Raw genomic sequence first — 13,847 nt, forward strand, 5'->3', positions numbered from 1 at the left:
TCGAGTGGACAGCATACAGTGGACGTAAGAGCTTTTCAGTGACTCCAGTAGTCCATCGCAATAATTAAATCGATATGCACCAGATGTTTAGCTCTTATTGCGTTTAGTTTCCCTCGCATTTTGCGCTTGCACTCCTGTTAATTGGTTTCTTTTATTAGAGGCACTAAATAAATATCCCCATTCAGCCGTCATTCAGCGCTTTTATTTATTTCGTATTATCACGAATAGATATCAGCTCGCCGATATTCAATATGAAAATTTGTAATAAAAATAAAAGGTAGGATGTTTTAATTAAAAGAGACTGAATGTGGTATCTTGATTTATTATACACATTATAATAAATAATAGGAGGGTTTTAGGGGTTAAAAACCCCTCTCTCCCCCACAGAAATATTAAGATATAATTTTTTTGTGTGCGTTCCAAGTCATTTTGAACCGTCTTCAAAAAATGGTGAAGGTTACCAATTTTACTGTAATTGTTAAGTTTGTTACTTCATAACTTTTTACTGCGTGAACCGATCTTTATGATTTTTGTTTATTTGATAGCTTGTTGATTTGAAGAAGCTTAAGTTTTTTTATTTATAATAATTAAAACGATATCTAAGTACTTATTCCTTTTTATTTTCCACTATTTGTATACAGGGCATCCGAAATTATTTGGTTTTTTTCTGGGTTATAAAATGATTATTATATGTGCATTTAGTCATTATATTTTTAAAAATAAACCGAACTTACCCCTAGAAGAAAGTAAACTAAATTTTTTACTCAATCAATTGGTAACACTTGAGAAATTACGTTTTCTCTATAAGTCTTTGTAAAACCGTTAAATTTAATCGCTACAGCTGAAGTCTCTCAAGGCCAATTTCCCTCTTTGATATAAAAATAGCTTAAATAGCTTTCTGTCAAATGAAATATATTTCATTCTTAGTTAAGATAAATCTATATATATATTATATATATTCTAGAAATATTGCTCTTATATAATATTGTTTCTTTGTAAATTCCCATTTAAATAAGGTAGCCATGTATATTAAGTATTTAAAACCAAAATTATATACTATTACATATTAACCAAATATAATTCACAGTTGCAGTAACTGTTTAAAATATGGAAAATTTTCATCATCGTATGATTTAAGCACTGATATCTTACTACTTACGTACACTATAAATGCGAAACATAAATGTGCCTGTTTTTTTGTTTATCTTTCATTCATGTCGAAACGATTTTATGGTACCTACGTATGAGAGTTGTATATCTGAAGATAGCTAGCTAGGAGGCTATTTATATAGACTACCTACTTTATACTGCAATGTATATGAATAAATTTCATGCACTTAATCAGCTTTTGTTAAACACCATTTAAATCTTAAACATTATGTATAACGATAAATAACGACAACCAAAAAGGGAATCAAGTTTTATTTTCAAAACTAAAATATCATATTCAAACGATTACAAAATTTCAAAACCTCGTTTGAACAATAATAATAGAACACTTAAACTTTCACTTCTGTAGGAAGCCTTAGCCTCAAAAAACGTTAAAAAAAAATACGTCATGTAAAGTTGGGTCAACAATAACAAAAATTTTGACATCCCAATACTGCCGCGTCATATCTTGGGGGCAAATCGTTGTAGAAATTTAAAAACGTAAATCGGCCGATTACTGAACTGCAAAGAAGCCTGAAGTCCTGTTGCCAGCTGCCGCGGAAGGCCCATCATGGGGGGTGATTCGCGCCATGCAATACGCCGCAGATACCAAGATGGCGCCGGTGAACATGCCAGTGTTAAGTCTAGCCAACTGTTATCTACTTCATTTTTATTCCTGAAAAAAAGAAAACATTAACAATTACCTACCAAATAATACAACTGACCTACTGTCTAGGTGTGCTGAAAGGTTTAATTATTGTTTGTTTGTTAAGTTTTAAACATTTAGGTCAAAGCGGATTTGCATTAAAACACACAAAATAAGTAAAAATAACATATTGCATTTCATAAGCAACTAACTTAACTTAGTGATAAATACAAACATAGGATATATACTTCTATATAAAAAAAAAACATTACATTACAATTATTCCGTTAATAAAAGAAGAATGTCATCTAATCTAGTCATAGAACAATACCAGAATAGTTTATATAACTAAAGTAACAATTGAATGCTAGTGATAATTGTTACCTTTCGATTTCCCTGTCCCTTTCCTTTTCTTTCCTTTTTGGTTTTCGTGTCGGCGTCGTTGCCCTAAATCTGTAGTATTTCGGCATTTTCGAAAATTTTGTAAAAATATTTAAATGAAATAACGTGCTCGACGGTCCCAAATTGCCATTTCCTTTCTTTGACAATAAAATGACGCTGTCGTTTTAATTTTTTTTAGAACTACCCTATATTCGACCAGTAATTAACAATATCTTGCGGCCACTTAATAACGACGTTTACCAAATATTTAACTATTTATAATTATTATAATATCAATAAAATTATATCGAATTTTGTGAATATAATTACTGGGCCTATACATATACCTTTTTTCCGAAACAAGTTTTAATTTATTAACTGTCAACATTAAGACTTTTTCATATATTTTTTCTGTATTTCTCTTGACGTAGGTATCAATAATAAACATAAAAGACTTCATAATTATAACGAAGATGTATTTTCATTAAACTGAGTAGATACCAGAACCATAGAATGATACAATCTAGAACTACACGTAGAATTCTTTTTATTTTCATTATAGCGGCAATCATAAGTGTCGTGAATCAAATATGTTGTTCAATATATTACACAATATGGCAGAAAGAAAAATCTAAAATGAAAACGAATCATTCTAAAAACTCTGAGTAAGCATCACCCATACCATACTGAATATTTACCGCTGTTTATATATAATCTTTATATTTTTTCGGTTTCATTTTAGATTTACATCAGATCATTTGCGAATCATGCCTGTAAACATTTCACAAAACTGGAAAATTTTATACAATAATATTATCTGTAGGGAGAACATAACGCGGGAAAGAAATGTGTCAAATAAATCAGATCCCGCGGAAAATCATGTGGTAAAAGATGGGTTATATTATTACTTCCAGAACTATGAGGCAGAAAAGAACGAATTATGCCCATTGATACCTCCTAACTTAGTTAAGTATTTATATAATTTGCTGTCTTTCGTTTTACTTGCACTCGATATTAAATAAAAAAATTATAGACAATTATTTTTAACCAATAAGTTGTATTATGTAGTATCATATCGGCCTTATAAATCCCGCTAATTCCAGGCCCTGTTCCTGGCGACAAATCTATTGTTGGATTGTATGGTATTGAAAACATGTACATAGATATTGTATCGGGTGGTATTCATTCGCCTTCCGCCTGTATCGCAAGACAAAATGCGGCAATCATCGTACCAATACATGAAACTAATAAGTATGTTGTTTCTACACCAGTTTCACCTTCATCGTCATCACATAAAAGATCCTATCTTCGCTATATGCTTGAATCTACATGCTTATGCTAACCTTACTTCCAACCAAAGGAAGACCTTCAAGAATTTCCCAAATATTCTATTATACCATTTTCAGGACCATTTATTTATAAGCACGCATGCTCATGTAGTAGTTTTTAAAAATGGATAGTAACCTTTTAGTTTAAGCAAAGGCATCTCACGTAGTTTACTCGCCAGGTATCGAAAATTCATAAGCGAAATTCATTTATCCTGGCTTACAGGATACAGAAGGATGCAGGGGCTGGTTTATTTTGTCTAGCGAATGAATTCCTTTTAGAATATTTTAAGACTAATACCTGTCCGCTTATTTATTTTCCAAATACTAAATTTATATTACATGTAACGTAACCGCAAATAAGACAAGGATTGACTTTTTGGAAAATTATTTTATGCTACGGAATAAAGGGGTAATAATTATTTATCAAAAGAGATTCTGCTTAACAATATGTAGTATATTACTTATTTTGTAATTCATCAAGATTCTCGTGACCTTATTGAATGTATCAGTTTGTTTTCAGACGCATGAAAACTTATTTGGGCAGCTTTTTATTTTATATGCATCCATTTTTGATGAAACAGTTGCTAGAATATCAAATATTTGTTATTTATAAACGTGAGTATAAAATAACACAGCTTATTAGTAGCCGGCATTATTGCCGATGTAGTTTTTGCTATAAATGCACGGTAATTATAAAGATAATGCAAATTGCTTTTTTAAATGGGTTTCGTGTCATTATCAGGCAAAATTCAAATACAGCCAGCATTTCATTTGTTTATCTATAGTTTCTATCACCATGAAACATTGTTTAGATATGGGACATGAAATTAACGGGTATCTGTTTAATTTATTCTCGTAAGTAGGTATATGTATATTTTTCAATTTTTGTTTTTTTTTTTTTATTTAATTATAATATAACTTTACCCGCTTTCCGGCCGCGGCTTTGCTCGCGTAGTAAAAAATAAATAGACAGTCCAACACTTTTTCCACATAAGTCCCCTTTCCCATTGAATAACCATCAGACAGACAAAGTATCATTCGCATTTATATACCTAATGTAAAGTTCTAAAAAGATTGGAAAAATCTCATTTCAAGTTAATGCCTCGCCTCCATTCAAACGTGGACAGTTATACAATATTGGTTTTGATGTGGCGCAAACAAAGCGTCCTGAAGGATGGCAATGTATAATCTTCCACGATGCGTACATCGTTCCTGAAGACACACGCAATTTGTATAAATGTGGACGGCATCCTCGGCGGCTTATATTTGATTCGAGAAAGCCACACAGGTTGATTTCTCTAATTTATCACAATGATTTGGACCTAAGTACGTGCCACATACACGAACAGGCTTATTTGTAACGTTTATTTTATTACAATCGCTAGGTACTTTATTGCTATTAACTCATTCATGTATTCACAATCAATCTGATAATTTCTATATTTATTAAATTCTCATGTCACAAATTTAGTTACCATACTCTTCCGAAAGGGCTGGACCGATGTTCATGAAATTTTCTGTGCATATCGGTTAGGTCTATTTTCCATACCCTTATGATAAGACTCAGGCACAACAGCCTTTGCCGGGTCAATTAGTGAAACTATATAAAGTTTATACTATATATTACTAGCTGTGACCCGCGGTTGAAACCGCGTAAGTCCGTATCCCGTAGGAATATCGGTATAAAAAGTGCCTATGTGTTATTTCAGTTGTCCAGCTATCTACGAAGCAAATTTCATTGCAATCGGTTCAGTAGTTTTTGCGTGAAAGAGTAACAGACGCACACATACACATGCATCCATCCTCACAAACTTTCGCATTTATCGTATTATTATTCGCCAATAGATGTCAGGAAGAGTCATAATAAATTGGGACTACTCAAACGCCTCCTATTTATTAAAAAAGTAAGTTTGAGTCGATAAAACACGAATAAAACACGAATATGACATTTTCTAAAAAAGATTCCTAGCTGGATCGATTTATCGCCCCCGATACCCCCTATATACTATATTTCATGAAAATCGTTGGAGCCGATTCCGAGATTCCAATTATATATATATATATATATATATATATATATATATATATATATATATGTGTATAATTGCTCGTTTAAAGATATAAGATACAGTACAGGTTACTGATACCTGTTCCATCAGGCCATTTAACGTTGCTAATTTTAGATTGCATAAATGTTCCTGTCGTGTATGTACTATCCACTATTACTAGTTTCGTTTCACTTGCTTAGATTTGGAGGAGCCATTGCCTTAACACCTGAGCAATTTGTACGAACTAATGGATTCTCGAACCTAGTTTGGAATGAAGATGATGATTACATAGATATGTATAGAAGGTAACTGTTAATATTTTAAATGCTGACTGATCGAGCGAAGCTGATGAATCGATTTAAAATAAACTTAATCAATACACACCTAAATTTTATAATGAAAGTCACATCAAAATATAGGTACCTATAGCCCATATAGGTGTTCGTCGTTCGGCCCACATTCGGCCCAGTGGACATTCGCAATAAATAGTCGTAAAAGAGTTTTATTATATAATTTTCAGAATAATTTTTGCAAACTTGTCCGTGGAAACCAATGTACCAGGCATAGGCAAATATGCGCCGTTGGAATATTTAAAACAGATTAACTACAAGTAAGTAATAAAATAACGAAATTTAAATTTAAGTTTTGCCTTGTGTATTTTAATTATTACATTTATTTAATTATTGCAGCTTAACGAGACATCAAACGCCTGTTCCACTACGATCTCAAGATGGTTTTAATAACATTAAATTAAATATAGAAACAGTGGAATACAAACAACTTTACACTTTAGTAACTGTCACCGGATAAGGACAGCTAAAGCATATTGTGTGCTAAATTCGTTAAATACTTTTTCTGTTATATAAGTAAATAAAAAACTACATTATATTAATTTGGGTTTAAAAAGTTACAGTCAAAACCACATAAAATTGCTTTATTGGCAAAGCAAAGTAATTGATTTGAGAAATTCATACTTTTTTGGGACCATCCATTTAAAACGAACTAGATATTAAATTGTTAGTGTTGCTAGCCGTAAATATTACTGTCAATGTCATTATGTCAAAACAAATCCTAACTTAAACGTCTTTGTCATTGATAAATTAATAATATGTCAGCTCAATTTACAAAATTACAAATTCGTAAAGTAAATTTATGTAAGTGATTTTGTAAAATTAATCATCATATTTTCTGTAATTATATTAGAAAAAGTCCACTGTTGTTTCAATGCTGCTTTAATAACGCCTTTTTATAATGGCGTTTTTAGAGGTAAGTATTTTTAAACATGAGTAAACAAAAAAAATAATGATGAATATTCAATATGCCTTTTACAATTATCAAAATTCTGGATTCGAAATGTTATTAAGTAAGCATTTCTTTTTGTGATTCCAGTGGCGACGGTTTTCGTTTTTTGATATACACAAGAATATAGACAATGGAAAGATTGCAGAATGCCTTCAAGTAAGTTATATTTAAAACATTTATACTGTTATTTTATTTTATCTGCAATCATATTTATGTTTTATTTGATATGTTTCTCAAGTAACAAAATATTATCAACTCTTATATATCCATAGTCACAAGACTAAGTGTGTAGAAGCTATATATTCACTATTTTATTAAATACAAACAAAAACAGAAACAAATCTTTGCTCTTTATAATATATGTATAGATAAGAGATTCTGAAACAAATACAGAACAGTGTATATGTTTTATTTTTATTTATTAAATGCAACATGATACTTAGCCTCACTCAATCCATATTAATTTCAAAGGTTCCAGCCATGATAAGCTATCAGTTAATTCATTATAGTTGTGTACTCTGGCTCTACAAAATTACAAATTATTAATATTAAATAAACTCGATAACACAATAATTGTTGATTCATATTTAATTTTTGCACTACTATACTACAACTATTTTCTCTACTTACTTATTAATTGAGCTCTGTTCTTCTCTGGAATAAATCAAACTGAAACAGATTGATAATGTCAATAGTATTCTAATGAGTTTTAAATTTACTAATAAAATATCATAATTATGTTCTGTTACTAACAAATATGGAACATGTCCCTTAATTTCTAATAAATAAATAAAAATTTTGTGAACATTCTACAAACTGTAACAATCTTGATTCTAGGATACTAATGTAACAGTAGCAACAAGCGGGAATAACCATGTTGTCCTGTGTGACTTGACTGGCTGGGCTCACCTGATCTCTCGTTCTTGGGAGATCACATCGTTTAAGGCATATGAACTGGTCATCACTCATGCCCAACAATTGCCTCATGATCCACTGTTGGTTACAATTGGCGTGAGTAATATTATATTAATTCAACATCATGAGAAGAATTATTTTTTTATGTGGTTACCTTAGAACTTCTAGGTAAATTGATATTTATTTAGATTTGGTTAAGATATATAACCTGTATTTAATTGTATAAAATTGACATTGATTTTATTTTATAATTTGTTTGCATAAAATATAAAGCATGCTTGTTATTTTGCAAAAGATTTGATGTAAGTATTTTTGTTATCTGTGGCACAATCCACATGTCCATTTTATTATTATACTATCATATTCAACAGGAAGATGAGGCAGGTGTCACACCACTTATTAAAGTGTGGGACTGGTCAAGAGTGGATAGACATGGCAATCCACAGTGTGTTAAGACCTCTAGAGCAGTGCCATCTCATATGTTCCCGACACCAGCCACTGCACTTGCTGTACATGATAATAAGGTAGTATAAATCGGCATAGTTTATTGAAAACAAGTTATAATAAAAAACACTTTTATTCTTTCCTTGTTTATTTATTGCAAATATAGATATCTCCCAATTTGTCATTGACTTGAAATAAAGTAAAATTTGCACTTTCAGAATCTTCTAGCAGTTGGCTTCCAAGATGGCTCAGTATCTTTATTCCGTGGCGACATAGCCAGACAACGCAGTGGCAAAATGAAAACACTGTCGGATACAGGAACTAGTCCTATCACAGGACTTGCTTTCAAGTGAGTAATATTTTCTAATATTGTGATTTTGAGGCATCTAAATCACTAACCTCAACTTTCTCAAAATTGTATACTTCTCTGAGCTCAGTGAGTTAGTTTTAATTGAATAAAGACTGATGACTTCTATAACAATTTTTAGAGATGCCGATAAGCTGTTTGTGGTGTCCCGCAACTGTGTGATGGTGTGCTGGTTGACCAACGAGCGGTGCGTGGTGCTGGACGCCATGGGCGCGGTGGCCGGCTGCAGCGTGCTGGCCGACAGGCACCGCCTCACCGTCGCCACTAGTGACGTGAGTGTGCGTGCGTGTGTCGCGTGTGTGCGTTGCGTGTGCGTGCGTGCGAGCGTGCGTGCTGTCGGACACCATAGAACTTATGCCCCTTCATCCCTTGTGACGTTGTGTTGTTCCATTAGCTGCTGTTAAGCATGACATTATTGCTGTCGATATTCTTTTAATTCATTATAAAATATAAAATTTAAGCAAATAAAATATGGTGAAACAAGTTTGATTCTAAGACTCTGTTATAGTTTAAATGACATTTATTCAATGAAATTTGTGTAGATTCGCTTTTCATAATCTGAGTCTGTGTCGTAATTCGCAGGCAATATACTGCTACACTACGGAGGGTCGCGGGCCTTGTTACGCCCTCGAAGGCGAGAAGCTGCGTCTCAATTGGTTCCGCAGCTATCTCGTCATAACTACAAACGAAACTTCGAACAAGCCGTCCAGTTCAACGAATACTCCCAAATCTCACCATGTCACTATATTGGACATACAGAACAAATTCATAGTTTTCTCAAAGACATTTGAGGAAATTGATGCTGTTTTGACGGAATGGGGGTCCTTCTACATCCTTACCAAGAATAAGGAGATGATATATCTGGACGAGAAGGATCTTCAATCGAAACTGTCGTTACTTTTTAAGAAAAATTTGTACGACGTCGCAATTCGTATTGCCAGCAGCCAACACTATGATGCCGAGGGACTCATTGAGATTTATAAGCAGTATGGCGATCACTTGTACAGCAAAGTGAGTTTGTTTTAAATAATACCTTTGTTATTTTATTTTTTCATAAATTATCAGTATGACAAAGAATAATTTTCATTTTTTTAATTACTGGGCAAGTACTAAAATGATATGAAAAGATTTAATGCTTAAGTATTTAATGCTATTCAAGAGAACATCTTATTCTACATTAATATTATAAAGAGGAAGACTTTGTATTTTTGTTTGTTTGTAATGGATAAACTCAAAAACTACTGAACCACTTTTAAAAATTCTTTGACCATCAGAAAGCTGCAAGTTCGCTGAGTGACATAGGCTATATATGTACCACAGGCGAAGCCCGGGCGAACTATATTTCAATAAATAGGAAAAAGTCGAAATATTATATGTTTCTTTTTTATTAAGATTTTTCAATTTCATCAATATCCATTTAATTCCTAGGGTGATCTCAAAGGAGCGATAGATCAATACGTCAAAACAATCGGATGGCTAGAAACATCCTATGTGATTCGGAAATATCTAGAATCAAGACATTTAGAGCCACTTATACAATACCTAGAAGAACTTCACAAGAAGGGCTATGCTACGGAAGACCACACGACTTTACTATTGACATGTTACGTGAAAATAGACCAGCATGATCAGCAAGGGAAACTGAAGGAATTCATCAACTCTAAGGACAAGGCCATTGATTTTGATGTTGATGTAGCTATAAAGGTATCAAATAATTTATTTTTTAATATTGCAATTAATGTTTTACGCCCTTTAACTATTATCAACAAAAAATCTGGCAAGAGTAAAAATACTTTTAATAATGTATTACTTCATTAATTTTTTTTTTTATAATATAGAGGAATATGTTTTACATTCAATTCATGTTTACATTATTATTCGAAATCAATTAGACTTCTTATAGAAGCACTTTTGTATCGTCATAACAAAGTACATTTATTACTTACTTACTTATTACTTATATTAACGTATAATTTATCAGGTGGTCCGTCAAGTAAGTGTAGACGACGCTCTGTCGCTCGCCGCCAACCACAACCGACACGACTGGTATCTCAAAATGATAATTGAGGATAAAAAGGAATATATAAAAGCGTTGGATTACATCGCCGAGTTGGAATTTGATGACGCCGATTCGTATATGAAGAAGTATGGGCATAAGTTGATACAGCACGAGCCAGAAGAGAGCACCAAATTGTTAAAATGTGGGTATTTTTATAACTTTGAAATTGTATAGTAGTATGTACAAGTAGTCACAAAAAAGCTGATAAACGACTTATAATTTTTATATTAATTTTGTAATTATACAGTACTATGCACCGACTACAAGCCACGTAGTCGACCTCTAGTAGACGAAACATCCCTAGCTGGTCGGTATCGTGAACCAGACCGCGCCCTACCAGACGACTTCATACACATGTTCCTCAGTAACTCGGAGCGGCTGATCGCCTTCCTGGAACACATGATATCCACGGACGTGAAGTGTTCCACGCTCGTGTATGACGCGCTTATAGAACATTATATACATGTTTGGTGAGTAGGTGTTAAATTTTTATATCTTTATTTCCGGTTCGAAGGACCAGTTGTGGCTTTTTTTTTATTTGTTTTTTTAGTAATTTTGAAATTGATTGATATTATCAAGTTTAACAGTCTTTAGAGGGTTAGGATTAGAATTTATGGGGATTAGATCAATTAATAAATAAATAATTTGGGAATATTTAAAGAACATAATACGAATACAATATTTTTTATACCTTTCCTAGACGTAATAGAGATACTGTTTTTATTATAGGGCGAAGTCTCCAGATAGCGACAAGGAAATATACGAAAACAAGATACTGGGAGTTCTGAAGGATCCTGACGCCAACTACGACAAGGACCACACTCTGATCATCTGCCAAATGTTAGGATTCAAGGCTGGAATACTACATTTGTATGAGGAGAAGAAATTGTAAGTTCTACTTTTCACATGTGTGACAAATTAATGCAACAACACACTGTAAGTGAGCAATGTAACTTAAAGATATTATTTTTTTTTTTTCTATTTAACTATAGTTATATTTTGTTTATTTCTATAATGGTTTTATGTGGTTAAAAAGTTTACATAATAATATAAAATTGTTACATATAAAATTATTTTTAATACATAATAAAAAAATAATGGATAGTTGGTAGTATGAAAGCAGTGGCATGGTAGGGTATGTATTACCTTTGATTATGTATAATGATGGGATGCATATATTTGACATTATAGTGCTGTTTGGCCTCCTAAAGAGTATTTTGGGTGAGAATTATGGTATCGATGTTAGAGTGCATAATAGTGTTAACGTTTTCGATGTACCCTCAGGCTTTCCACAAATTGATAGATCATAATCTTATATGAACTCCGCGAATGGCTAATAAATTAATAAAATTTTGGATTAAGGCTCGTGCGTTGGAGTTGGATATAGATCAAATGACAAAATAAATTGTAATAATTGAGAAAAGTTTAATCTTGTATAGTTACACTGGTGAATGTAAATGGAGAATAAGTATGTATTTGTATAGAGTGTGTAGAGTGGTTGATAGAGCGCGACATATAGAGTGTGTAGACTGGTTGATAAAGCGCGACATATAGAGTGTGTAGAGTAATTGATAAAGCGCGACATATAGTGTGTAGAGTGATTGATAGAGCGCGACATATAGTATGTAGAGTGATTGATAGATCGCGACATATAGTATGTAGAGTGATTGACAGAGCGCGACATATAGTATGTAGAGTGATTGACAGAGCACGACATATTGTATGTAGAGTGATTGATAGAGAGCGACATTTAGAGTACGTAGAGTGATTGATAGAGAGCGACATATAGAGTGTGTAGAGTGAATGATAGATCTCTTGGGTGTCAGGTGGCGCTCCATGGTGTCGCTGGAGGTGCGCGCGGGGCGGGCGGAGCGCGCGCTGGGCGTGTGCCGGCGGCGCGGTGCGGCGTGCCCGCGGCTGTGGCTCGACGTGCTGTGGGCGCCGCCGCCGCCCGCCTGCCTGCCCGAGCTGCTGCACGTTGTTGGTAAACACTGCCCCTGCCCACGATTACAACTTTTCTCAAGTTCTCATATTATAAAACCTAGTCTCACTTGAATTCTCCTGACACTGAATTTTACTTTTTTTTTTTTTGTTACATATTTTAACATAGCACTTCACATCTGTGTAAAATTCAGCCACGCCTTGTGTTATTGCACTTTGTATAACACTTGACTGTTCTGAAACTTGAACACACCAAACCTTCTTTGATGACCCATTTAATATCTTCCAACTTGTAAGATGTTGTTGTTGTCCATTGTTTATAGCCATTTTCAGATAAATTGGATGCCCTTACTACCATACTCACACTCATTTGAACTCAATAGATAGAGCTAAGTATAGTAATACATAGTTAGTTTGTTTACTACCGCTCTATAGTGATACTTTTTATTTGAGATTTAATCAGATTTGAAATTCAATTGATATTTTGTTTCAGCGACTGAAAAACTTATGTCCCCAATTCTAGTCATTGATTGTTTGGCGAGCACACCAACATACACACTCGGAGATGTTCGGAAGTAAGTTATCCTCTGATGAAATACAGAAAATCCAAAATTGAATTCTATCTAGATTTTCGTTTGTCATTTTGTAGAAAATATTTGAAATTGTAAAAAAAACATATGATTTTATGAACACCTAGTTTAATATATTCTCCTTCCAGATATCTAATGGACGTGCTCAAATCTGAGGACGAAGTAATCACCCGCGAATTAGAATTAGCCACTAAGTACAAGAGCGAAATCGAGAAGATGAAGGCCCACATCCAAGTGATTCAGCACGAGCCGGTGACGTTCCAGAGCTCAAGGTGTGCTGCGTGCAATAGACCACTGGAATTGCCGACCGTGCATTTCTTGTGTCAGCATTCGTTCCACCAGGAGTAAGTTAACTCACAAGATGTTTTGCTTTTGGCGGTGGTTTACATACATTGTGTATATACAAAGGAAGGCAGATGTGTGAATAACTTACCCACCCTCACAATTTGTTTTATTACAAGCCGGACACTCTGTATATAACAAAAGTAACTAACTGAGTATATAATTTGCAGCTGCTTCCAGACATACAGCGAGTCGGAACGCGAGTGTCCCGCGTGCGGGCGACCCGCGCGCCGCAGCGAGCCGCCGCCGCGCGCCGCCGAGGCGCTGCACGCGCGCCTGCTGCACCAGCCCGACCCGTAACTATACACACCCGCCCGCCAGTGCGAGGCGCTGCA

The 13,847-nt window shown here is 33.9% G+C and overlaps 1 protein-coding gene across 1 annotated transcript in view; it reads left to right on the top strand.

Moving 5' to 3' along the window:
* The first annotated feature begins 6,640 nt into the window (after positions 1 to 6,640).
* The window catches only part of LOC119840287 (vacuolar protein sorting-associated protein 11 homolog), a 13,444-nt gene continuing 6,237 nt past the window's right edge, over positions 6,641 to 13,847 (top strand). Inside the window, exons 1-15 of the mRNA XM_038366834.1 lie at positions 6,641 to 6,818; positions 6,942 to 7,010; positions 7,692 to 7,865; positions 8,141 to 8,293; positions 8,432 to 8,562; positions 8,702 to 8,852; positions 9,163 to 9,591; positions 10,009 to 10,284; positions 10,562 to 10,781; positions 10,887 to 11,109; positions 11,369 to 11,527; positions 12,466 to 12,623; positions 13,074 to 13,155; positions 13,299 to 13,514; positions 13,683 to 13,808. Coding sequence (XP_038222762.1) covers positions 6,804 to 6,818; positions 6,942 to 7,010; positions 7,692 to 7,865; positions 8,141 to 8,293; positions 8,432 to 8,562; positions 8,702 to 8,852; positions 9,163 to 9,591; positions 10,009 to 10,284; positions 10,562 to 10,781; positions 10,887 to 11,109; positions 11,369 to 11,527; positions 12,466 to 12,623; positions 13,074 to 13,155; positions 13,299 to 13,514; positions 13,683 to 13,808 — 2,582 coding nt within the window. The 5' untranslated portion in view covers positions 6,641 to 6,803. The remainder of the gene's footprint in view (positions 6,819 to 6,941; positions 7,011 to 7,691; positions 7,866 to 8,140; positions 8,294 to 8,431; positions 8,563 to 8,701; positions 8,853 to 9,162; positions 9,592 to 10,008; positions 10,285 to 10,561; positions 10,782 to 10,886; positions 11,110 to 11,368; positions 11,528 to 12,465; positions 12,624 to 13,073; positions 13,156 to 13,298; positions 13,515 to 13,682; positions 13,809 to 13,847) is intronic.

The sequence above is a fragment of the Zerene cesonia genome, chromosome 5 (assembly GCF_012273895.1).
Source record: "Zerene cesonia ecotype Mississippi chromosome 5, Zerene_cesonia_1.1, whole genome shotgun sequence".
Classification (NCBI taxonomy): Eukaryota; Metazoa; Arthropoda; class Insecta; order Lepidoptera; family Pieridae; genus Zerene; species Zerene cesonia.